Below are 26,145 nucleotides of genomic sequence, written 5' to 3'. Positions count from 1 at the left end.
AGCAAAATCTTACAATTCTGACCAGTTTTCGTAAGGAACTTAGGAAGACTGGGAAGATCCAAGGAAATAACAGATTTGTCCTCTGTGTCAGCATGCACTGGAAGAAAGGAGAGAAAGAGGTGTTTACACAGGGGCAAAGGCAGCACCTCTGAGGAGACAAGTCTGAGATACAAGGGAATACTTTGAAGTACAAGGAGAGCAACTAAGACCAGACAGTGTAGTTGGATTTCAAAACACTTGGCACAGCTCTAGAAAAGGCAGAAGGCTAGGACCTCTGTTGCTCACTTTTTATACAATGGGTATCTTCAAACAAGTTTAAAAAAAAATTTAAATTAAAAAAATTAATACTATCTTCAAAGAGTCACAGAGCACATCAGAGTATGTTGTTGTAGAGCAGTTCCAAATGCTACCTAGAAAAAATAGACACAAAGGAATATTGAACTCAAAACCAGTTCCAAAACAAAACCCACGTTAGGGAAGCTGCCACAATGTTAGAGTACATATCAAAAAAGGCAAATAGCATACACTTCAGTATTAGGAAACTAGGAGAGAGTGTACATTAGGAACAAATGACCCCACAGAGTATGACAGAATGTGGAACACTTGATGAACTTACTAGGAAACCTTTGTTTTTTAGCATAAATCCCCACACTTTTTACAGTGCACCCAACTGAACTATGATGGATAAATTTTTGGAGAGAGAAGGCATGAACAGAATTCAAGGCAGGCAGGGGCAGATTCAGCCAGACCTCCTGCCCTTCATGGTCCAAGTGACCCTCACCTTAAGACACTCCAAGTGAGGTGAGCAGAGTGTAGCACCTACTCACCCCTTGCTCCGGGCTGCTCCCACCAGATACCACCAGGAATGTGCAAGTCACTGCCATGACTCCAGAGGGCAGCTCACTTCAACAATACACTTGAAATCAAATTTCACATCTTTTAATTTTCACTCTTGACTTTTCAAATAAATACAGTCTTAGCAGATTCAGTTAGAAGACATGAGTATGATGTTAAAGAAAAACTCAGAGTCCAATATATTAAGCATACTTATTTACTTAATCTATACAGAATTGAGTAGATAAAATTTCAGATTCACATTAGTGAAAAATCTCTACAAAATGTTTTTGAAAAGCAAAACAAAGACTGCCTGTTCATTTATCACTTTTCCTCATGAAAGCAGACATGGGTTGTAAAAATAAAGCAGTGTGTTTAGCACAAACTAGATTTCTGCATCACTTTTTTCACAGTTATTTCCATCTACAGTCCAAAGAGGTAGATTTTCTGCAACACCTGAGAATTGAACTGTAACATAACCAGGTGTAATGAAAGGAAGGACAAAACAATACAGATACAGCCCTAACTCACGTGTGTATGCATACACGTATCTGGGTCTTGAATCACAAACAGTTTAACTTTTTGCTGCTTAATCATGGTGAAACTGTCGATCAGGCCCCAGTTTTGACAATTAGACACACTCATCTCAGGCTACATCAGTTTACATCCCAAGTTAAATGGTTTGTAGTAGTGGGAGAAAGGCAGTAATACAAGGTTACTTAAAAACCCAACTGGAGCCCCTTTGGCTGCAGCCTGGCAGTGCAATAGCCTGCAGTATGGCAGATCAGTGACAGTGCTGAGCTTATCCCTAGCATCAGTTTGCATTTCTTTTTTAAAACAACACTTCTTAATCAATGAATGAAACTTCGCTGAATGGTTTCAGGAAGCAAAGTACAGCTTGCCTTGGTCAGATAAGTTGCTATGGTAAGGGTATGTTGAGGGTAGAAAACAGAGAAAATATCCCCTTTCTAAAAGCCTTTCACTTGGGGCATTTTGCTTCATTTCCACATTTAGCCAGTGACAAAGATATTTGTATTGCTGTTCTATACATCTGTTGTGTCTCAAAAAGCCCTTTAATTTATTCTTGCAGCAGGGTCCAAAAACTCACTCTTGCCTCCATGTAAAACAAGCACTACAGAAAGAATTGTTCAGAACACCAATGTCTAAATAATAAATTGTAAAAATAGAAAACTGCATGTCTTACCTTGCCGAGGGTATGATGCACCAAATACAAAGTTTTTCACTTTTCCTCAGGAAAATTACATCATACTTAGTGTTAGCTGAAAACCAGTTCTCACAACACCTATTTTTTTCAAGCTCAATTCTATAAAGCAAGCAATTTGAACAAGTCTGAAATATTTCTTTCCAGTTATTTTTATGCTATATGGTTTGCATGACCCACATTTCAAAGCTCTGAATCTAACCTGACTGCTCATTGCTACCTTCTTTTCATTCCTGCATTGTGCTTGGACCACAAACACCCAATTCACACAATCTAGGAGAGATGGCCAGCTTCCCATTTGCTCCATGTCAGAAATGTAAGTTTTGCACAGTTCCTCATAGGGTATGAGCTAGAACACATGTATTAGGCCTTATATAACCTTTCTTGTCGAGACAGCTAAGTTATTTCAACGTACATTACTACAGGAAAAGGACTGGGACCTCAGTGCAGCCTGAACATTCAAGTAATTTAGCCACTGAACTGCCAAGGGCAATGGGGGTGGGAAGCTCCTTGAGATGTGCTTGAATCAGAAATCCCCTCCCAAGTAAGTGCAAAAAACTTTTAAGTACCAGAAAAGGCTACACATGTTCTTATTTCTTAAAATGTCAGCAACCAAAACTAGAAAGTAAATGCATGGGAACTAAAGTTAGGGGGTAGCTTGTAGTTAGATCACGTTGCCTTGCCAAAAAATAAATGTTGGTCCTAGTTCCTTTCTAGAAAAGAAGTCATAATGTGGATATCAAATTTTCTAGGAAAATACAATATGGTTTAAGGTTAACAAGGGGGTTTTGCTTGTGGTAAGTTAGTGTAAGATTGTGAAGTACCATCTTTACCAGATAACCTGACTGGGAAGGCACTCTCCCAATCAGTGCAGCTTTGAGGTTGAACGTGCAGGGAATTCCACGCTGTACTTCAGGAGGCGTATCCGAATCTTCATGTTCAATTATAACCAGTATAGCCTTAACTAACACTTAAATCCATCACATACCTGGCTATTAGAGGAAGTCTACATGCCAGACTCCTATCTTCCACACCTCCAACAGTGTCTTGTTTACCAGCTCTTCAGATAATCCAGAGGTTTGCTCTGACATGAATGGGTTTCTCTAGTCAGGATAACCATGTGGTGGACACACTGCAGCTAAGAGGGAAGGATGTGACCAATACCTGTGCAACAGGCTCCACAGCTGCAAAATCCCACTCTGTAGCATCACTGTACATTTTCCCACACATTTATATTTAACAGGTTCACAGGTAGGGCAAATAGTCCAAACTAACCTTTACACAACACAGCCCTGAGACATCTGCCAAAAGCTGTACACCCTGTTTCACCAGCTGCAAATTAATGTATTTCAAAGCTGTTTTTTCATACCACAAAGTACATAAAACCCTTTAAACTTGTCTTTTACTATATTCTGGACCTTTACTTTTTCATTCATATATATGAAAACATATATAGGGGGAAGCCGACTTTTTTACTGGCCATTAGACATCCTTATGTAGATAAATTTACTGGAAAATTGATAACCTTTCATATACTGAGTGGCAAATCAATGAACAAAACCAGAGTGCTGTTCTTTAAAACAAAAGTGACCTGCTGTCACCATTTTCCCCAAATGATATTAGATCTGTACACAGTCTTCCATGACAGTGGTTTGTGTTGTGGGGAGGAAACGCACATGCATCCTTTTATGGAAAAATATTTTCTTTTAAAAAATGAGGCAGATGTGCAACACAGTTGTGGAAAATTTATAGTTTAAGCTATTTAAAGCTGCTATGCAGCTTCCTGTACCACATAAGTCCAGTAGTTCTAAGAAAATACAGATATGGTAGAAAAAGTAAGAAAATTTTCACCACAAAACCAAATAGTTACCACCAACAGAGAAAGTTATACACAAAATATATCTCTCATTACAGTGTTTACACTTCATTTTAGTCTACAGATTCAGTGCCAGGAACAGGACTTGTTGAGACAGTCTTTTCTGAGCTATTTCCCGCATCAGGTTGGATTCCTGGTTCCGTGTCATTGGGAGTTCCCAGCTCCTCGTGGGAATTGAGTGTGCAGGACTGCAACACCTGCACAGCCAGATCCACATCTGCTTCTCTAAGAGAAACCTGCTCCTTGAGCACTTCCACCTTCTCATTGAGCTCGTTCCTTTCCGTCTGAAGGGCCCTGCACAGCTTCTCCAAACGCTCCAGTTTTATTTGAAAGCCTTTGTATTCTTTATCTCTTACTGTTTTCTGAAGGATAAAGGAAATAAAAACTGTGATACAACCATTTTCCCGCCTTAAATTAATGAAAAGAATCACCACTATTTAATCCTGAATATTAAGTCTTGATTAATCCAGTAGGCCAAATTCCAGCTGAACTAGAGCCAACTTCCTCAGAATACTTCACCTAGCCATGAGCTGGAGTGCCAATGGATGCCTTTCAAAACAAGCAATGAGAATTACCTAACCACTCAATTCTAATTGTAAATAAGGGCTGGGCATCAACCAGGACCCTAACATGGAATCCCACAACACTGTCAACTACAACCCAAATAATGGCAACTATAGGGAGGAGAATGGCACAGAAGTAAGAAATCCACAATCCACCAGCAGAATGCAGGCCCAAGTGTACCATACTCATGGCTCTCCTAACTAGCTCCTTATAAGAAGGGAGGGAAAGATAAACAGCACTACAGCAGATCCTGCTCAACCAAGCAGCTTGCCAAGGCCAGACCTCACATACCTGAACCTGCCCTGCACAGTGCAGGCACAGTTGCACTGCACAGCTCCTGCCAGACTACAAGTAATGGCATTTTGTGAACTCAAAAGCAGCAGCAATGCAAGAAAGCAATCCATCTCTTGCACAGGGGTTACTTCCTTCATGTCAGTCTTGTGCATTTCAAACAGATTTGTATCACAGCACTCATTGAACTTTGCTCAGCATATTGAAATAGTCAATTCCTTCAGCTTGTATGATTTCATACACATTATCCCACCAATTAAACAGTAAGCAAAGCTAAGGCTCCACTTTTTTTGTGCCATCAGCTTAGATTTACATAGCAGCTTTCCATTTTCCATGCCTGAGGACAGTAACTTACATAACAGGAAACATAATGCAGACAAATCCAAGAAGAGGCTTACTTCCAGTTCTCTAAAACTGAACAACTGTATGACATTCTCTAGGACTCAGGCTCTAGCTGAACTACACTGCTGCTTAAAAGATGATTACCTCTTCAGCCATTTGCAGAAGAGCCTTGTTGTTGTTTTCCCATTTTGTACGCCACACAATGGTTTCCTTTTCCAGTTTCTTAATCTTCTTTGTCATCTACAAAAGATAAATAAAATATTTAATTTTGTGGCTTGTGTTGCAACATAGGTGGTTTTTCATAAGTAATTAGACTTCTTAGCATTACTTTCCAAGTCCAGTTTGAACAAGCTATTTTGGAAAAGTGCTTCTGCACAGAATCAACCCCACAACTACAGATTCTGCATTCAAAGAAAACAATACTGAGTCTAAAAAGAAACAGACTATCAACTTTCAAGTACAATTAATAAAAGCCTCCAGGAAAAGAAGTTTTAAGACATAAGCACAGCCAAAGAGAACCAATATTTGATAAAACAGTGAAAGTACAATTTAGGTATTACTTAAGTATGTCAAAATACAGCAAAAAATTACATTTCTTGTCCATAATTATTATACCTTATCTTATGATCCACATTAAATTGCCAAAATATTCTTTATATTTTCAAAAGGCAAATCAAAAATGCAAGCCACTAACAGCATGCATTTCTATATTGCTTTTTATGAAATTAGGTAATCCTATAAATACCTTCTCCATTTCTTGCCTGAAAGTTGTAAAGAGCTCATTACTTTTTGCCATGGTGGTCTGGAATTCTTCAAACTTATCCATGTAAAGAGAAAGCTATTGGAAAAGAGGCAGGGACATTAATCTGAACAGTGCATACAAATACAAAAATATGTAGGTATTCAGCAAAATCAAGCTAGAAATAGTAAAACCTGAACTTACTTTTTTTTTTTTAAACTATACTACAATTTCCATTTGAGAAAAACACAGACCTTGTCTGAAAATGTGCTATTCAAATTGCATGTGAAGTAGAGTCCTGTGTTTATAGAACAGCAATATATTCTGAAGTAAAAAGAATATTATGTTTAATAAAATGCTGGAAGACATCGCAGTTCATCACTACCTCATTTTTACTTCCCCACTGGAAAAAAAATTCAGTGGACATAAACATGAACAGGAAATTCAGCACCTGGCTGGTAAAATTAACACTTAGGAATTACCTGCATTTCCACCTTAACCAGCCAAAGCTAACAACCAAGGCTGGGACTAAATAAACAGGATTGATTTCAGAAATCAAAATGCACATTCATAACCAATGCAATCTGCCCAGTGAACAAAAATCATGGAAAGTGAATATTGAAAAGAAATTCATGTAATAGTGAAAAGTATTACACTTTAAAATGTCAAGAGCATTAACATTCAATGACAGAAAATTTTCTTGCCCTGCATCACAAGGTAGATCACCAAGGAAGAACTGCAAAATATGTTTAGTAACATAGTTTAAAAAAATAGGATTCCTAATCAGTGTGTGATTTGATGTTCTAAGAATACATGACCATTTCAGAGTAACTTTTTAATCCCAGCAAAGAGTAGTAGGTTCTCTCAAGTCTTACACTGGGGGTTGCAGGACAATACAATTCAGAACATAGAAATATTGTGGTTTGTTCTATTAGTAAAGGGAATTTCATAACAGGAATTAGCCTAACTTGTCAGCAGTACATCATGAGTCTTTGCCATTATTGTCACTGAACTTTCTAGTTAAAAAAAAAAAATCTGTTGGTCTCAAGAAACCACTAACTGTACCCATTGTAACTATTAAAAACAACAAGAGGCAGATTTTAAATAAGGGCAACCAACTTGGAAAAAATCACAGACTAAGCATGGTTAAAAACCTATCTGGAAGTATCTGGATATTCCTGTGTTCAAGTCCAATGGAGATGTGTGTGATGGCATCTCCCTACACACATACACACACACTTCAAACCTAACTCCTGGAAAGCCTAGAAAAGAACTGGGTAGAGTGTGAAAAAAGGGCATGGAAACAGCTCTCAGACACTGTCATGGTTTAAGCCCACATAGTTGCTCACTCATCCCCACTCCCCACTCCAGTGGGATGTGGAGGAGAATCACAACTGTAGGTTGAGGTAAGAATAGTTTAGTAATTGAAACAAAGTAAAACACAACAATAATAGCTGATGATGATGACAACAGAAAAAAAAAAAAACAAGTGATGCACAACACAGTTGCTCACCACCTACTGCATAATGCCAGACTCCATTCCCAAGCCCACATCAGCCCCTTTCTGGGTAACTCCTCCAGGTTACATACTGGGCATGATTATGTTCTGGTCTGGAACATCCCTTTGGCCTTTTGGCCAGGGCCACCTGTCCTAGCTGTGCTCTCAATTTTTTGGGCTTTTTGTGTAGCTCCTCATTAGCAGAGCATGAGACATAAAATAGCCCTTGACTTTAAGTAATCACAATTTAGCAACAGCCAAAACATGTATGCTATCAATGTTATTCTTACAGTGAATCCAAAACACAGAATAGAGAGAAATTTACTCTATTCCAGCTGAAACCAGGACAGAGACTTCACACAAAACCTCAAATGAAGCAGTAACAGACACACAGAGAAGATAACAGCTACTGCTTCCCATTGCTGTGGTATTGGCTGAAACCACCATCTCCCTGTGCCCCGTGCTGAGCTCACACACAGTCAATGACTGAAAGTAATCCAGAACCAAAGCACAAAAGCTGGAGACCATCGCTCCTCTCTGAGGAGATTTTGCTGTAGCATTTAAATTACAACAAGCAAATAATTTGAAGACAGCAGGGTCTGCAGACAGAGACAGGTTACTAAATCTGAATAACTACAGGGATAAAAGGGACATTGCTTGCTCCCACTCCTCCACAACAGGCAGTGATGGAAACAGTAAGAAATGGAATCTAAAACCCATCTGAGTAAAAATCCCCATACAACTCTTTACAGTCACAAGAGAAGAGTATTTTCAGAGAAGTCATGCTTTCCTAAGCTTTTCCTCTTAAGCTTCCCTATATTCTAGTCTTTGTAGTATTAACACCATTAATTTAGAAGAGCATTAACTCCAGAAATTTAGTGTTGATCATCTTCCAGAAATAGTGCTCTCCACATATATTAAACAGCAAGTACAAAACATAAATTCTTTACAATTTATGTTTCATGCTTCACTACAGAAGAGTTACCTATTGCAAATTAAATTTAAGACTTAATTAAAAAAATACAAAGTACTCTTCACAAGCATTTGACGAATATTAAGTTTTTTTTCAGATGTTGCCTTATGTTCACTACAGTCACAAATCTCTTGGTATTTTCTTTTTGGAACTGTTACTGAAGATCTCTCCATTAAAAAACAAGATACCTGCTGCTTCAGCTGAGCTTCCTGTTGCTTCATCTGTTCACATTTGTGTCTGGATTCTGTAGCTTCTTTTAGCAGCTAAAAAACAATGCAAAAAGCCATATCATGAAAAAAAGTACTCCCAAAAATGGCTTAACTCAATCTATGATTAAAAATAAACAAACATTAACATCACCTAAAGGCTATTTAACCATGTTTTCTCACACAGGCTTTTTTATTACTACACTATAATTTCATATATACAATTTAAAGCATGCAATGGCATGCAGACAGTTTAGGTGAGACATTTCTCTAACTGGTAACATGAGTAAATATTTCTATTTCTCCAGCAAGTTTGAACTGCTAAATTATGAATAGTTAATTAACAAATCGTAACTTTTTTGTAACATCTCTTATTTTCCACATTCATTTCTCCAGTCATCACATTATCTTTGCAGACTACTTCAAACCAATTTTACTTCAATTTGACACCATTTTGTAGGTACATATTTGGAGAAATTTTCATCTTCTTACAACTCAGAAATTATGTTTAAAAAACTCAGAAGAATTCAACACTGGATGCTCATTTTAAGATGATACAGAAAAAACCAAGGGGTTTTGTCTAGAAGCTACAGATTCATTGGAAGAAAACTTCTCAGAAGACTGCAAGTATATTGCTGATTATCAACATACAAATGAAACATCACACACAATTTGGGAGGCAAACAGTGCAGAAACACATGCTTTATTCTGTATTTCATATTTCTTATACTATAAAACCAGAAGTTACATCTCTTGACTGCAGAAAGTACCTTTGGTGTTTCACAGCATGTTCCTCAGTCTAATAGAAATTTAAACTATATGTAGCATATTTGTTGAGAAAATGCAAACAAGCATCATTACTTGTTGTTAGCATCCATATCAATATTTTAGGTATCATATATAAAACTTAAATCTCTTTGTTGAAATCTACCCTAACTTTCAAAAGATAGCCCTCTCAATTTTCTGTATTTGCTTTAAATCAGGCAAAGTCTGGTTTGGTGGGTTTTATTTCTCTTAACATATATAGTTCACTTACAAACTCCCGCTCTCGCTGATGTTTTTCCTCTGCTTCTTTAATAAGTTGGGTAGTTTGCTGAAGTTTGGCATCCACAAGTTGCTGCTGCAGTTCCTTATGTTTGAACACTTGATCAATATGCTAAAGGGAAAAAGAAAATCGCAATAGTCAAACACAGACAGTCTGCTGGTCAGTGAAGGCAATGTACTGTTTGGGGAGATGCACATTGTTTAAAAGTTTAATGCAAAAGAGAAAGCGGTGAAAGACTGTTTTACATGTGTTTTTTTCCCCCTTAATCTCCATTTGCTGTAATTATCCTTTTTTGTCCATGGAAACCAGGTGCCTGCTTCACTAAGTTGGTACAATACTGCCAGTTACCTCCCACCAGACAATTCAAAAATCCTGTAATAAGCATTCATACATAGTTGCTTTTAAAGTTGGTTTATCTACTTCTAATCCTTATTGTGTTACTTCTAAAAGCTTTAGTCTTCATAATTAAAAAAAAAAAAGCTCAAAATGAGTAAAGTTTGCAACAAGTCTTATTTAGCTCACAAAATCCCACAAATCATTGCATTTTGCAAGCCATAAAGTAGCACAATGCAATTTCCTATCTTTTTTGCATATAGTCTCAAGGTAGATATAAATATTCCACGACTGCAAAAGGTAGGAAATTACCTTACAGAGAGCTTTCTAATTAACTGATCCAGATTAAAAACAAAAAAAAAAAACACTTTCAGAAACAGCTAAGAAATTACACTGCAAACCTCCTGTGCCAACTAAGAACCAGCCAACTAATCTTAGCTGTAGAACTCCATGCAGCCCAGCTCTTTCTTGGACAAGGAGAATTGGCTATTTTCCACCACTGTAGCTTGGAGCAGCTAGCTCACATCCTGGTGCCAATTAAAGAGAGCTCAGCTAGCCCTGGAGTAGAGATATTTTCATGACACCCGGCCAAATATGTTCTTAAAGTGTGATAGTTTACTTCAATTCTGTGCCAACAAGAGCAGCTATGTACACAAAGGCGGTTCCCCAAAAGACCCCAACCTTAATAAAATGGAAGAAATAAGAACAGAACAACTCTTATATCTCCTCCCATTATAATGTGAAACTATAACTCTGAAGAACTTCAACTATGAATACACAGTTATGTTGGAAGCAATCTCTGGAGGCCATTCAATTCACTCAGACTAGGGTCAACTTCAAAGCCCGATCTGGTTACTTGCACCTTGCCCAGCTGAGCTCTAAAGGCAGAGGTTTGACAATCTCTGGACAACTTATTTCTATTTGATTACTTTCATTGTGAAAGGCTCTCTCAAATACATCTTGAACTTAGACATTCAAAACCAGTCAGGAAGGGCAGACAGTGAACCAAACAGCTACTAAATTTCTCACAGTAAAGTAAAAAGAATACAGTAATTTCACGAATACAAGCCGCAGCAATTTGACAAAAATTTTGGTGGAAGCCCGGAAGTGCGGCTAATAGTCGGGTGCGGCTAATATATTAATAATTTTCTGACATTTACAACCCCAGACGTGCCAGCCAGAGTGCCGAGCCAAGCACCGGCCAGTAAAAGCCGGCATTTCGCAATTGTTACAGTGTTACCGTGTTGCTCTGGCTCCCTGCAGGCAGCACGGGGGGCGGGGAGAGAGGCGGGAGAGCTCTCTTCTTCCCTCCTCTGCTGCAGCCCAGGGGAGGGGGCCGACGGGGGGGGGGGGGCGCCGCCATTGCCGCGTCTCGGGGAGCCGGCGGGAGCCCCGCACCGCCATTGCCGCGGCCCGGGGGGGGGGCGGGAAGTGCGCGCCGCCATTGCCGCGGCTCGGGGAGGAGGTGGGGTGCTTTGTCCGCGCCCGCCGCCGGCCCCACGGGCGCGGGAAAGCTCCGTCCCCGCCCGCCGCCGCTGCCGTAGGAGCGGGGGAAGCTCCGTCCCTGCCTGCCACCGCAGGGCAGCGCCGACCCGGGGTGACCGAGCCAGTGGCAGCGGCGGCCGGCCCCGAGCGGCAGCACTGTGCTGGGCCACCTGGCCCCGTCAGCAGCCCCTAGCGGGCCGAGCCTGCACAGCCTTAGCTCAGCCAGTAAACCCCGCCCTCCCGCGGTTCTGTTACTAATTGCACGCGGGTCCTCACTGCAAACGACAGAGCGGCTTATATTCGTGTGCGGCTTATCTATGGACAAAAATCGAAATATTTGCCAACACCCAGAGATGCGGCTTATACTCAGTGCGGCTTGTATTCGTGAATTTACTGTAATTTAAAAATTATATATAAAATGGCCGTAAAACATGAGGGTTTTTCCTCCCTTTTCAATAATTATCTGATCCTTACAGTCAAGGAACAAATAAAATCCCATTAGAAGTGTACTGTAATCACCTCTTCTCGCAATGCATACTGTTCAATGAGTTTCTTCAGTTTTTCCCCCAGTTCAATATTTTCCTGCCGGAGCTTGGCATTATGTATATCATGCTGTTCCAGTTGAGCCTGGATTTCATTCAGTGTGATCTGGAAGTGTGCAGTTGCTTCTTTCCGTCTTTCTTCTTCTTCACGTGCTTGTTGCATGTTTTCTTCCTTTTATGAAAAAATATTCATAAAACATTTAAATATAAAATATTAAAAGTGTTCAGGTCAAACAGTGCCCTTTGAGTCAGAAACAACGGCAGTAATTCACTTCTTTACAGTTTCAATTTCTAGAGTGCTAAATCTAGCAAGCTACAATCATAATATGCCATGCTGACTATCCATGGTAAGTGTGTGGATAAAAGAATCTAGAAATTGTACAACTTTTAGAAACTTTTATCTTTACCACTACCAACACTACTCAAAGGCTGGTATTAAGATGCGACATAAGTACCTTTGCAAGTTTCAGCATTATCCAGATGTAAAAACCAGCACTGACACTATAATGCAATTTTCTACAGCAATCACAGATTCTTATTTTATCTTGGCTCTCTTCCATTTCACTTCCATTACATATATTCTGACAGAACTAAGCTTTTTGGTTGCCCTGTCATTTCATGCTGCTATTATTTCACTTGTGCTATTTTTTCCAGCAGTTATCAGCACTGCTCCCAGAAACAAATATTACAGGATCCAATACAGCAAATAATACGAATTGGTTTGAAGTGGGGAGAGGGGATCAGCAAGTTAACTATCCCGTATTCCTTACCTTAAAATCAGCTACACTTATACTGTATGCCACTCATCTCCTACACACAGAGGTAATGGGCAAAGTGACAAGGAAAAAAAGCAGCAGTCCTGATTTTAAGCAGTGATCTGTAAGATTTCCATCACCAGCAGCACTGTAATTTACATAAATAAACTAACCTTCAAAGTTTTGTTATGACGCTGAAGCTCCCGACAGAGAGATTCCAGTTTGCTACGTGCCAAAATGGCCTTGCTATGCTCACTCTGCAAGTGCACTTTCTCCTTCACAACTTGTGCTTGCTTCTTCTGCAGTATTTTCATTTGCTTTTGAACATTCCGGCTCTCCTCCAACTATAGTTAGAGAGTAAATTTGTTAAATAAACATAAGTGAAACCATCTTTATGCAACTAGATGAGCACACTGAAGAAACTCTTGAACATTTTGGATGAAAACAAGGAAGTAAAATTTCATTAAAACCCCAAGTTGATCTTAAAGAGAAACTGCCATCATCCATCTAGACAATTCTAAATGTATAAGGACAGAAAATGAAAATATACAAATTCCAACTTAACATTTGCCTTCAAAGAACAGGCAGCAGGGACCTGCCGTTGACTATGAGCTATCAGCCTGCTTTCATCTTCTGGGGTAAGAGTAGCCCTCTGAAAGGAAGATGTGGCAGATACAATTAAAAGCCAACTGAGACTGGCTTTGCAACAAGTCACAACTTTTCCCACTCTTATCTTGAAAGTACATGCAACTGTTTATCCAACAGGTCTTGGTTTTGCTATCAAAAAGAAAAACACACAACTGTATACAGCTCCTTTTCAGCAGGAGCTCCTACCAAGGGAAGCAGTAATTGATAAAAGTTTGTAAAATGCTGTGGTATTTCAGAAAAGAACAGACAAAACTAGCAGCTCTGACAAATCAAGTCAGTTACTATTACAACTACACAATCCAGACTTTAAGAGATCTGCAGACTCAACCATTTGAAGCAAATTTTTTGTTCTATTTCCTTTAGGCTGTTTACATGGTAGATGACACAGTTAAACTCTGTATATATATTTTAAAATCTATTCTGTGAATATCCAGTGAAGAGAAGTTTATTGCGTTAGTATCTCAGAGCATGTTCCATTGTATGTGATTTTTGGGCTCCCTGAGAAACCATATTTAGAGGCTGTTTCTTTGCAAAGAAGGCAACAATGTTAAGTGTTATACTGCTCCTTATTAGACACTGCCTCAGCCTTAGGACACCACAGGAAAAGAGGGCTGGCAATGAAGAATATCACCATGACAGAAGAGTAATACAATGCTGGTTTTCTGAAAGAGCTCAAAATAATGCTGAAGCAAAAAAGAAAGAGTAAAGTTAAGGACCTCCATGACAACAGTAAATTAAATGTGTACTTAATGCAGTTTAGGGAAACAAATACTAAGGGAATATTTTCACATCCAAATATAAAAAGCCCTTTTTTGCATGGTCAGAAAACACCACTTCAAGTGGTTGTGCTGTCTGCACACCTATGAAACTTCAAGCCTGTAAAACTCTGCCAGTGTGAGACGTATCACCAAGAATGCAACCTTCCTGCATCACAGGCTGATCTCCTGATAGATTCCAAATTACGGAAAAAAAAATTGTGGAAGATCTTTTGCCAGGAGAGAGGCATTCCTACCTTCATTGTACAGTCCTTTTCATGAGACACCACTGAAAAACCTGACAGTGAGCTTTAAAGATGATGAATCTTTAAAAAAAGAAAAAAAGCATTGTAGGTGCACTGTCATAACAGTTCAAAGCTCTGCTGGCATTAAAGCTGACACCTATGCCAGTGGTTCTCCACCACTACCATGAAGAAAAGAATGCATCTTAAAAGGAACACAATCAGATCCAACCTAAACATTCTAAGTGGAACAGGGGCATCCCTCAAAGTCATTTAGCTGAGCTATTCTTACACCCAGACAAGCTCCCACCCAACTCTTCAGCCATTCTGAGCAGCATGAGGAAAGCAAGTGGTTTTCTAGGATGGCAGCTCTGAATGCTTACTGCCTACAGGCTATTGATCCTCTCCCAGGAGGGCAAAAACCATAACAAGGACACATCATTCTGACTACCAAGCTTCTTGAAGGAGATTACAATTTATTTGGTCTAGCTGCTACCTGTTTTGAGATCTTTCCATCAATAATAAAACTCAAAATGAAATAGGAAAGACTCTTTTCTTTCTGCAGAATTTAGGTATTAATACTGGCCTAACTCCTCATGCAGGCCCTCACCACCACTGTGATGTGACATGGGAGCTGTTTGCTTAAACAGAAAAGGCATCACATGCATGAGCAATTGCATAAGGAACAATTAACTGACTGCATTTTTCTCTCACAATATCGAAGCTCATTTTTAGGTGGGTTCCTCATCCTTGAGTTACAATTCAAAACTATTACTTGTTCTCATTTAAATGAAAGTGACTTCTTAGAGAAGCTGCTGCTTTTAAAGGAAATGCACTCACATGAACCAAGAGCACGTGAGAGAGAGCAAAGAAAACAAAGTAAAAATGTAACAGACCCCCACAGTGGACTCAGGATTTCCATAGCAGAACTAATCTAAGTCTGTTCTTACATAATCAATATTACCTCTATGAGTAAAAAGACCACCTGCTAGAACATCCTCAAAGTTTTGGAGACAGTATAAATCTCAAAGGAAACAAAAAATTTCAGAAGAGTTATGCCATGTTGTGCAGCCATTATGTCATTTTCAGAAATATTTGCATATGATACACTTGACAGTGACAGAGAGAAAACGTTTGTAATCTCTTTAGTTTACATTCATTTTATTACTACAAATACAGTGGGAAGACATATACACACAAGATTTCCACTCCTTCCATTCCTGTCTGTCCCTGTCTAAAGAAAAATGAGTCCAGTGTTGTTATCCCCAAGAAGACTCTGGAAAGTAAATGAACTTATGAACCCTCCCCTCTAACCCCCAAATTTGTGATCAATTATTTTAGAGAATAATTTACCATTTAGCCTACTTGAGGTGGGAATGCATTTTACGAACTGCTTCTTTTTGGTTTGTTACTGAAGAAATGCAACCCTTTCCTTCTGTTCCTTTTACATGATCAGAAAGCACAAAGCAAAATTTAATCTAGATCTTTCCATCGTCCCACATTTCCCAAAAATCACTAAAGAGTTAAATATAACTAAACATTCACTCCCTCTGAATCTCTGTATGATAGTATATTCTTTCTCTTTATCCTGTAATGATAAACCACTAGCACAAAAGCATTACCAAGAACTAGGAAAATAATTACTCCCAAATGAACTCAACTTTTCTGTTAATCCTAGTATTATGCTTCAACACCAAGTTATCAAAACCTGTTTTTTCTTTGGATTTGGGCAGTCATGTAGAAATGAAATGACTACAAGAAAGTTTGGCTGGAACAATACTCAGTCAGTCTGAGTGTCTTTTTTACCAACACTGTAAAATACTCAAAATCATTAACTGTCCTTCATTAGTTGTTCTTGCATTCCATAATTAATATTAACACATGAATAACTTCTGCTATCATTACAAACTACTTACCAGATCAGCATACTTCTTGCACAAGGCTGCCAGCTTTTCTTCTGGAGTAGAAAGTGTGTTCAAAGCTTGCATTAATAATAACACTTCTTTTCCTATGAAATGATGATAGACAATGATATTGAGGAAGAAAAACCATATACCAGAAAAGCAGCCTGTCTTTAGAAGTAAAATATAGATCCATGAGAATTTAGCCTAAGTTGTTCCCTGGTTTGACAGCTGCATAATCCTAACAGATGACAAATGGGATGTCATCACAAGACGTCATTAGCAAGAATAAATTTGTCTTGCCCTATGTGCCATTCGACAGTAGGATAGCAAAAATTACTTTAATATAAAACCACAAAAATATTTTTGTTTTATAATTACACAGATAAAGAGAAAAATCTGAAAAAATGACATCTAGAGGGTTAAGTATTGGCAGATATATTCTTAATAAGCATTTAGAATTTAATTATCAGCTGTGCTTTTGCAGCATTGAACACTGTAATCCCACATTTAAACCAGAAAGTTAAAAAAGTTGATTAGCAATTACCACGTTATTATTATTATTAAAGTTCATATAAAAATAGCACTGCCAGCTGAAGGAGTCTTACATATGCATTAAGAACTGTCTTTCCCAAGTAGAAGTGCACACACAGTTTCTCAAAATATCCTGTTACGGGTGACAAATTTTTGGCTACAGAGTAAATTTGGGACAAAGAGCAAATCCATAGCTACTTTACAAAAATAATAAAGTCAGTTAAAAATCAAAACGTCAAAGAGAACACACCCAAAGTTTTCTCTTTGTGTTTTTCACTCTCTGGGTCTTGTTGGCCATCAGGTGGATCAGTACGGGCTTCTTCTCTGCCAGGAGTCTCCTCCCGGGACTCTTGGGAGCAGCACGTGGACTCCAGGTGCTTTCTGCTCTTGGTGATATAGGTGGCTTCTTCCAACCTGCTGGTGTTTTCCAGGCTGTAACAGTTGGACTGTGGATACTGCAACGCTGTATCCGACAACTCAGCGCACTTGCTCTTCACCGGCTGATCTTGGTTATTCATTCCCATCTCCCCAGATCCAGCTGCTTCTTCCATGGCACCACCAACCACCTCCAGAATGGAAAGAAGGAAGTGGATGTAAACAGTCAAACAAATGTGTTTAAAATTACAACTGCCACTCTTCTTCTGCATGAAGAAATAAGGGTAAAATACAAAAAAAGAAATCCAGGTAAAGCATCTAATCAAGTCTACATAAAAACATTGTTTCAATGGCATAGAGCAAGAGCTTGAACTATTTCAATCACAACGCCAAACACAACTGTCAGCTTCTAACTGCAGAAGACCAATTGTTTTAACAAGAATGATAAACAGGACCAGAAGCACTTTTGATATGGAAAAATTCAGATAAATTAAATTATCCAAAAAAGTGAATATTAACTGGCTTCAAGCTTGGACTCCTACTGCCTGAGATTTTTAAGAATACATTCTTTCTGCTCAATTAAACAGAACTTTCTCTAAAGATATCCTAAAATGCTAAATGTTTAATCACAAAAAGTTAAACATCACCAGTTGTTCTATAACACAGCTGAGACATGGTCATATTTTAGAGCAGAATACCCAATGTTCTCTATATAACTCTATAGTTCATTAAGCATCTCCAGACTTCTCTCTCAATCACCTGAACAACAGTCTCAATTTCTAGAAACATTTCAGGTTGATGAGGATTGGAGGTGTTTGGTTGGGACTCAGGACAGTCCTTGAAGGTGGTTGGGTGGTTTTCTGCTGTCCATTTGCAATCCCACTATAGAGTATGCATGGATAGTTAGAAACAGGATAAGCAGAGTTGAACTCACTGCCAAAATTCTTGTTGATTTATTTTCAGGGAACTGAAGGTAGGTTTCCTTAAAATCACAAGGAATTAGAAAAACAGAGCTTGTTTATACACAGTTATGCTGTTAAAGCACAAATTAATTTCAGATTACCTTACATTTTCATATTAAAAAAGTGCTAATTCTTAAAGCCAGGGTTTGCACTGGGTTTGATATTCTGCACAGGACTGTTTTCCTCTTCAAAAGGAATTAGCCAACTTCAAAGGAATGCAGCCAACACTAATAATATATTGTGAGAGTATTTCAACTCCAAATTTTTTCAGCATGCTTGAAAAGGTTATTTAAAAATCATTAAACAAATAAATCTTTTTTTTGCAATATTCAAGCATAACAGTTTTGTTGTTCTCTACTCTTAAAGCAAGCCCCTTTGTTTAGACCTTATCTCAAGGTAGATTAATTCTTAAGGAGATGGAATTCACACAGTGTCTTTCTCAAAGGATAATAAGCTTTTTAACTGCAAATAATCTCTACAGACATTAAGAAGCAACTTTTGACTCACCAAGGAAGATTCACATTGCACAGCTCTTTTAAGTGTGGAAATGATGCACGTGCTTTATGAACAAATATAAATGCACTGCAGTTTTATTCTCCAACCATGTCAGACAACATACTGATAAATGCCTACAAAGGTCATGCAGTAATTGAATTGCTGGCACAACCAACCAATTACAACATTTTACACCTCTAAAAAGTCATCTGTAAAATGGGCGTTTTTTTCCCCTTGGCTTGTCTTAAATTGTGGGTCTTCCAGGAAAGGCTTACCTCTCTAGGATCAGCCAAATAAGCACAAAAGAACAACTCATGTCACCTCTCTGTATGTACCAATGGTTGAAACCATGGCACAGATGTTGTCTAAAACCCAGGATTCATACAGAAGCTGAAGACACTGTGTCACATTAAACTGACAAGAAAGGTCAGATTATTTTAACACATGATACCAAGACTACCTGCAGTACCAACAGAACAGCGCTGAAACTTGCAGTTTTTTATTTGTATAGAACATGAACTTTTGATTCAGATACTTGTACCCAAGTAGTCATGCAAAACATACAGAAAGTCTGCTTTAAACTCACGGGTTTGGCACCCAAAAGCATTAACATTTCCAGACTTTCTGACATCCATAAAGAGACTCTGGAGGGGTTTTTTGGAAGCAGAGCATAAAATTGCCAGCGGCTCCAACAGGAGCTGAGAAGGGCTGACTGGCTGCAGTCACATATTGAACAGCAGCAGGGCCCAAGCTTCCCGGGCTAGCAATAACATTTGTGTAACTTGTTCTAACACAGTTTACAGCCAGATCGGTTCCTCAACCCACTTCACTGCACAGCAATAGGCAATCCTGCCAACAGAAGTGGAAGTAGGATGACTGGAAAGAAGCCAAAGCACAAGAGGCTCTAAAAAATAAAAGTCAATCTAATTGAAGTCAGAGCACAAGGAACTAGACACACAATACCTTATTCCCACCACAGGTACACACTTAACACTGGATACTGAAGGACTGAAGCGTCAACAAGGCCATGTTTGTGAGCAGTTTGTTTGAGTTTGTGACTGCTTCAAACCTACTCAACTGAAAAATTTTCACTGGTTTTTAAATTCTGTCGTTTCCAGTGAAAAAAATAACAACTACTAGCAGGGGCATACATATGACCAGTAAGTCATGAAATGCCAATCTCTTTTTGAGCAAACCATCATAGTAACCTAAACATCAATTCAGAGCTAGCAATTCACATGCATATTCTAAAGCATCTGGAAATTTCACAAAGTGAACATCGCCACCTCATTAATTCAGCAGAGCTTTTTGTTGAAGTCAAATTAGGTGTCAGTTCAATTTTTTACTGACAATAATAATTTCTAAACTCTGAGTATTCGCTATTCTTTGTCAAAAAAGCCACAAGGACTTTTAGAATTTCAGACTAATTCTCCAAACTCTAACAAAAGGCAGAAACAACCTATCAGAACATTGAATTGACGAAAAAGGTTTGTGTACAAGTATTTTGTATGTCTCCAACACATTTGAAGATTATGAAGATGGTGAAAATATACAGAATTTGTCAACCTTCTTTTAGTTTTCCAGTGAACATGGAACAAATCCAAGCTTACTGACAAGCAAGTATGCTCCCTGCAAAACCAAAGCTCGGTGCAGCAGTAGGCAAGCTTCCTAAAAATATCCAGTTTTCTTTTCTTAAATACAATTACAAATTGTTGACCACAGACTAGAATACTGTGTTCAAAAAAGTGGTTCTACCAGCAGCTAGAACAATTTGACAGCATACACACAGAAAAAAAAACCCAAAACAAAACCCCTTCTTAGTTAAGACTCTCTCAAGTTGTAGCTTGTAAGTTCTAGCAAATCTCACAGTACTTGTACAACATATTAAAATTCTAACTTATTTAACCTAAAATAGAAAGTTTTTTCATTTTAAAAATCAGAAGCCTGCTATTGCCTGACAGGGGCCACAAACACAAATATCTACATTATTTCCTGATTATGACTAACAAAGGATTTTCTACATTAGCTGTAACTTTAGATATTAAAAGCATTAGCCAGAAGTCTTAACAGCCTTCATATACTCAATGCTGTTCTTAAAACACTTGAACTACAGGTAGTTTCAGGTTGGGTCTGTATCAAACTTCAAGCTGGACTACAGGAATAATAAACAATACATTGAGAATGTTAAGTACTAACCCATAGTAAACACTGAACTTACTCGCACCTTACTGAGGCAATGGTGAGAACAACCCTAACTCTTACCTCTCGTCTTTTCAAATGTGTGCTCATCAGACTAGTGAACTTCTCAGTTTAACATTCCAGCCAGAACAGAGTACTTCCCACAGCACATTGTATAATAGTGCTGATTCAGTACTGGCTAAATAAAACCAAAACAAAACTACCCCAGCAAAGACCTTCTACTGAAATCGCTGCCACCTTTTCTAGCTGCTACCATGCTCTCTCAGCTTCCAGCCATCTTCAACCACAGGTGGCTCATGATCTGACAACCCAGAGTCAGACTACTATATGCCTAGGAAGATTTACAGAGAGGCAAAAAGAGTATGTTGTGCAGGTAACATGCACAAATTTATCAAAACTCTAAGATACGTGTGACCTACCCAGCTGTGAAACCAGCTATTACAAGACACTGACATTTCTGAATAATCATGCAATCTTCAAGCTACTTAAGAGTTACAGGACAAACCACCTGAAGATGACTGTAGGAAAATTACTGGCAACACTGCTCCTGCTCATCCCAAAGTTTTCATTCAGTCTTCTGCTCTGTTTCTTCAACTTATACCCCAATCAAAAAAGATGCACATCAAGAAAACTCTACCTTTACTTCATACCTAAAAGATCATCAGCATACAAGACAGATGTCCCATATCTGTGAAAATGGCTATGATCACAAGAGCCTAAGCCAGCTCTCCTTCAAACAGTACAGCTTCAGGGACATGTGCTGCACATAAGGACTGAACAGACACTTGCCCTACAGAACTTGTCCTACCACCACGCCAAAATGTATCACAAACCCACTAATTTTTTGTTCTACTACCTACGCAATTCTACTGCACACAGTGTTACCTAAAATACACTGTGCTTATTACCAGAATCACGTTTACCTGTATGCCATACTCCTGTGCATACACATGCACAATCTTTCCCTACATCACCTGAAAATACTTCTCTGTACCTTTTAATAAAAAAAACCATAATTAGTAGCTGCACCAGAATCCATTTTCTCCTGTATGTTAGCTAATTATACTAAAAAACATAAGCACTAGCATTAATCTATGAAAACAACTCCTACATAGCCCATAGTAGCAGTTGGACTGTGCTGTGAAAAGACTCTTCCACCCTTACCCATTGGAATTGCTAATACTTTCAAGAAATATCCCGGAAGCTTTGGAATAAACATATGTACATAAAACAGATTTTCACAACTTTAAAGACAGCCTAACTATATAAGTAAATACATAATCAATTCCTCAACATAAGACTCCAAAAGAGATAATTTAAACAACACTGTTCAGCTGGCTACATTTTCAGACTTACTTCACATGCAACTGTCAGAAAAGTCTTATACCCCTTATCCTGACCCACTGCAGTAAAAAGAGATTAAGTCATACTCATCACAAAAGTGTATGGTTCGTAACCAATATTAAACTTCCTGCTAACACAGAAAAGCTTCTTTTGAAAACACATATGTAATACACTTTTCCTCAAATTGATTTTTCAACAAACTGTTATGCAAAATAAAATCATCATTTTTTGGTAATAATTTTATTTACAACTCCTGTATGAAAACTACCGTTTTAGGATGTCACAAAATTTGGGTTTGAATTTTATAACAGGTGCACCTTCATCCACTGGTCTGCATACAATTATTCAGATGCTTCTGACCACAAGACTAGCTCATTAAGGTTATTTCTCCATGCAATACTTCTCTATACTGTGCTCACTGACCTGAATGATCACACAGTCTAATTACACCTTCTCAAACCTAATGGCCTCTGAGGTGGCTTCCCCACTGAACGAGGATCTTAGTTGTGAGATCTGAAAGTCATTTCAACAAACATTTCACCATGTTCTGTCATTACATTAACAACTATGTTCTATGCACTCATTTATCTACTTTCAAAACACAGGACTGAAGAACCTGCAGTACTGCTCATCATTAGTTTCATAGCACTCAAGGTTAGAAGTTCCAACACAGCAGGATGACTACTAAGAAACACCTACTTTCTAAATTTGTACTTTACCTTCATAAAAGTCAAGACAGACTCTTTGTTAGTAGAATTCCACCATGAAGTTTCATGGTCTCATAACTGAACACCTGGTTTTCGATACTGGCTCAGAAACATTCTCACATGACCCCTGCTTACAGTCCTTATTTTTTCCTGTTAGCCTTAACCACACTGGGTTTTTTTGCTCTTTCAGTGGCCCCATGACACAGATGACATGCCTGCTTTCAAGAAAAGCTTCTTAGTTTACCTCAAAAACCCCCATTTTTTCCCTCATTTAGCTTAAGACATTAAAACAGTGACTCTGTCACAGCACCACCCCGGGCCACACTGCACTCTCAAGGCCTGCTGGTTAGGCCTTGGCCTTGGCCAACAGCACCCAGGAATAAGCTCATCCAGAGCTTATCAGAAACACTATCTGCTCCTAGGAAATAGCGATGGCTAACAAGCTCATGGCTTTTAACAAACATCCCTGAAAACTTTTTTTTCTTTCACGTGAATAACAACCCAAGTAGAACAACGTATTTGTTAGGGGCCTTTCAAGGGAAGTTACCAACCCAAAACGGAGCCAGGATGAAAAATTATCATGACTAAAGCCCTCTCTCCAGCAACCCTACTGGACAATGGTCTGAAGTGAGATCCCTTGAGCTGTCCTGGACTGTGGCAGGTTGTGGCCAGCATTTCCCTCTGGGGGAGCAGCTCCCAGACCCAGCAAAATCCCAAGTCTGCTATTCTTGGAGGATGTCAAATGCTGGTGATGCAGCCTGGGCTGACAGCACTCCTCAAAGCTCAACTCTTTGCCCCTTGAGAAGACAGAAGGGCATCTAATGTACTCATGTACTCCATGAGTACTTCCCTGGATCTGAGGGGAATTTTTCACAGATATGTACCTGGCACATACTCCAAGTCTGTGTCTGCGCAGTGTGAATATGCTACAGCAAATGCACTGTGAATGCTGCTCTGAGATTTTTAAGTGCTTTACATTCGTGCGTGAAGCCTGTGACTTACTGTTGTACTGACAGTAAATTCTACAGTCTTTTGTTAAATTGGTTAACTGGAGGCATCAACTAAGTGCTGTTAAGTTCAAGTGCTTTTGTGCCTAAACTATCAGTCAAGCCTGGGGCTAAGTTTGGCAGGGGGGATTCACTCTGAACCGTGTGACTCTAAAGGAGGCTCCCCCTTATTTCTTTTCATCCTTATCCTTTCCCCATTCCTGTCCTCCACGCGGATCATTTCGGTTGATTTTAGTTTTAGATCGACTGGTTTTATTGCAATTTTTCTCTGCATGCTTTAACCACGCAGTAAGTAGCAGAATGAACCTTGCCAAGCAACTCTATCATGCTTTTGCTTTTATATAAAATCTGCTTTTGCCAGTGATTCTTTAAACAACCTAAAAAATTCATGACAAACACCTCCTGTAATTCTAGCAAAAACTTCACTGCAGGAACCGAAAGCTTACATGAAAGCTTTCAGGTCATTTACCCACAGGACAAAGTGCTGCACATCTAACGAGACCTTTTTAATATAAGCATCTGAGACAGGTGCTAATTAAAAAAACATTTAATATAGCGTGAATCACTTCCACCAATGAGGCTTCACTTCCTCTTTACTATAAACTTAATAGTTTTGTAGTCACCCACAGTATGATTCTGGAAAAAGCAGGGTAGACAAGTTCTGAATTCCCAACACAAACAGGTCACAAGGAATCTAAAAATAATATCAAGGCAGGGGGAGGAAAATCTACAAGAGAGTGCTGAACAATTTTTAATTCACAAAAAAAAAGTTCAAAGTAGAATTTGCTTAACATTGCCTGCCATATTTCACCTCTTAAAATAATTAAATTCCTTTTGACTGTATTTAAAATAATATGGAATGCAGGTGTTTTTTCCTTAACATCATCATCATCTGCTTTAATAGCAGACAATGAAGTTACTTACAAATTACTTCTTAGTAAAAAACTAAAAAAAACATACTGCAGAGGACGGTGCTTTTCAGTGAAGAAAAGTAGCTTCATAGCTTCCTAGACCTTTTTAACAGCCAAAATAAACCACCACTACCAAGTTACTATTTTTGAGATGTTATGCTTTGCACCATGGAAAAAAGTTGCCACTAAAAAGCCACTTATATTTATGTAAGGGCACAGGATGCGATACTTCAGAAGCACATGAGATTAGCAAGGCAGTTCTGTCACATAAAACACCAAGCTGGTGATATTACATACAGGAGCTGAATTACAGCATATTTTAAGTCTGCCGTTGGGTGACCAAGCACAGGTATTTTAAGCTTTTCCTACACGGACCTGCAACCAGAAATTATTGTAAAATCACCGGGAACAGCCCAGCTTTCAGTGTGGTTTCGGTTAAAATAGAAAAAGAAAAAAACCCGCCTTTTGGTTTTTTTTTACTATTCCGGAGGTTAAGAAACAGCGGCTCCCGCCGCCCCCGCGGGCAGAGCCCACCGTCCGCTCCCGCCTCACACCCCGGCCGTGCCGAGGGGTACGGGGGGGCGGCCACCCCCCATGCCCCGCAGCTCCCGCCCCCCGCGCACCGGGCCCGCCACGTGCTGCCGCCCCCGGCGGCCGCGCTCGGCAGGGACCGCCCGCGACCCTCGGGCAGCGCGGAGGGGCCGCTCCCGACCGCGCGGGGCGAGCGCGGCTCCCCGGGGGCCGCGCCGGGACCTCCCCGACACACGCCCGCGGGTGCCTCGGCGGGTCTGGCCTCGGGGGCAGCCCGAGATCCAGGCGCCCGGGAGCGGCGGAGGCGGCGCGGGCACTGTCCGCCCCTACCCCGTGCGCCCGGGCCGGGCGGCCGCGTGGGGACGGGGCAGGCGGGGAACGCGGCGCCGCGAGCCCGTGTGGAAGGTGGAGCTCCTTCCCGCCGGGCCCGACCGGCCCGCCGCCTCACCTCGGGGTTGCCGCTCGGGGCCGCCGCTGCTTCCTCTCCGCCGCCGCTGAGGCTTGGGCTCCGCCGGTTCGGTCCCGCCGCGCCGCCGCCCCCGCGCGTCGCCATGATGTGACGGCAGCATCCAAACAAGTGCCGAGCGCGGGGCACCGGAAGTGCTCCCCGGGGGCCCGCCTACCTCGCGGCTGCAGCCAATCATCGTGCAGCTCTACGGCTCACGTGGGGGGCTCGCGCCCTCCCTGCCGCGGGGCGTGTCGGGAGTTGTAGTCTTGCCGTCGAGGAGCGGGGGCACGGCATGGCCCCGGGCGGGCAGTGTCAATGACGGCCGGTCCCCTCCCTGCCCCGCTGCATCCCGCCTCCCTCCTCTCTGTTCCTGCCTCGGTC

General features: G+C 40.0%; 1 protein-coding gene across 1 annotated transcript; it reads right to left on the bottom strand.

Moving 5' to 3' along the window:
- Nucleotides 1-1,035: 1,035 nt before the first annotated feature.
- TXLNG (taxilin gamma) lies at nucleotides 1,036-25,884 on the bottom strand. The gene is made up of 10 exons (XM_033052667.2): nucleotides 25,765-25,884; nucleotides 17,036-17,351; nucleotides 16,267-16,358; nucleotides 12,879-13,049; nucleotides 11,928-12,122; nucleotides 9,582-9,701; nucleotides 8,528-8,602; nucleotides 5,875-5,967; nucleotides 5,274-5,369; nucleotides 1,036-4,294 (listed from the first exon to the last, which is right to left on the bottom strand). The coding sequence occupies exons 1-10, from the start codon at nucleotides 25,867-25,869 to the stop codon at nucleotides 3,986-3,988; spliced, it is 1,572 nt and encodes a 523-aa protein (XP_032908558.1). The 5' UTR covers nucleotides 25,870-25,884; the 3' UTR covers nucleotides 1,036-3,985.
- Between the last annotated feature and the right edge of the window lie 261 nt (nucleotides 25,885-26,145).

Source organism: Catharus ustulatus, chromosome 2 (genome assembly GCF_009819885.2).
Source record: "Catharus ustulatus isolate bCatUst1 chromosome 2, bCatUst1.pri.v2, whole genome shotgun sequence".
NCBI classification, from domain to species: domain Eukaryota; kingdom Metazoa; phylum Chordata; class Aves; order Passeriformes; family Turdidae; genus Catharus; species Catharus ustulatus.
Note: the sequence above shows the minus strand (reverse complement) of the source record. Positions and strands in the feature narration are given on the sequence as shown.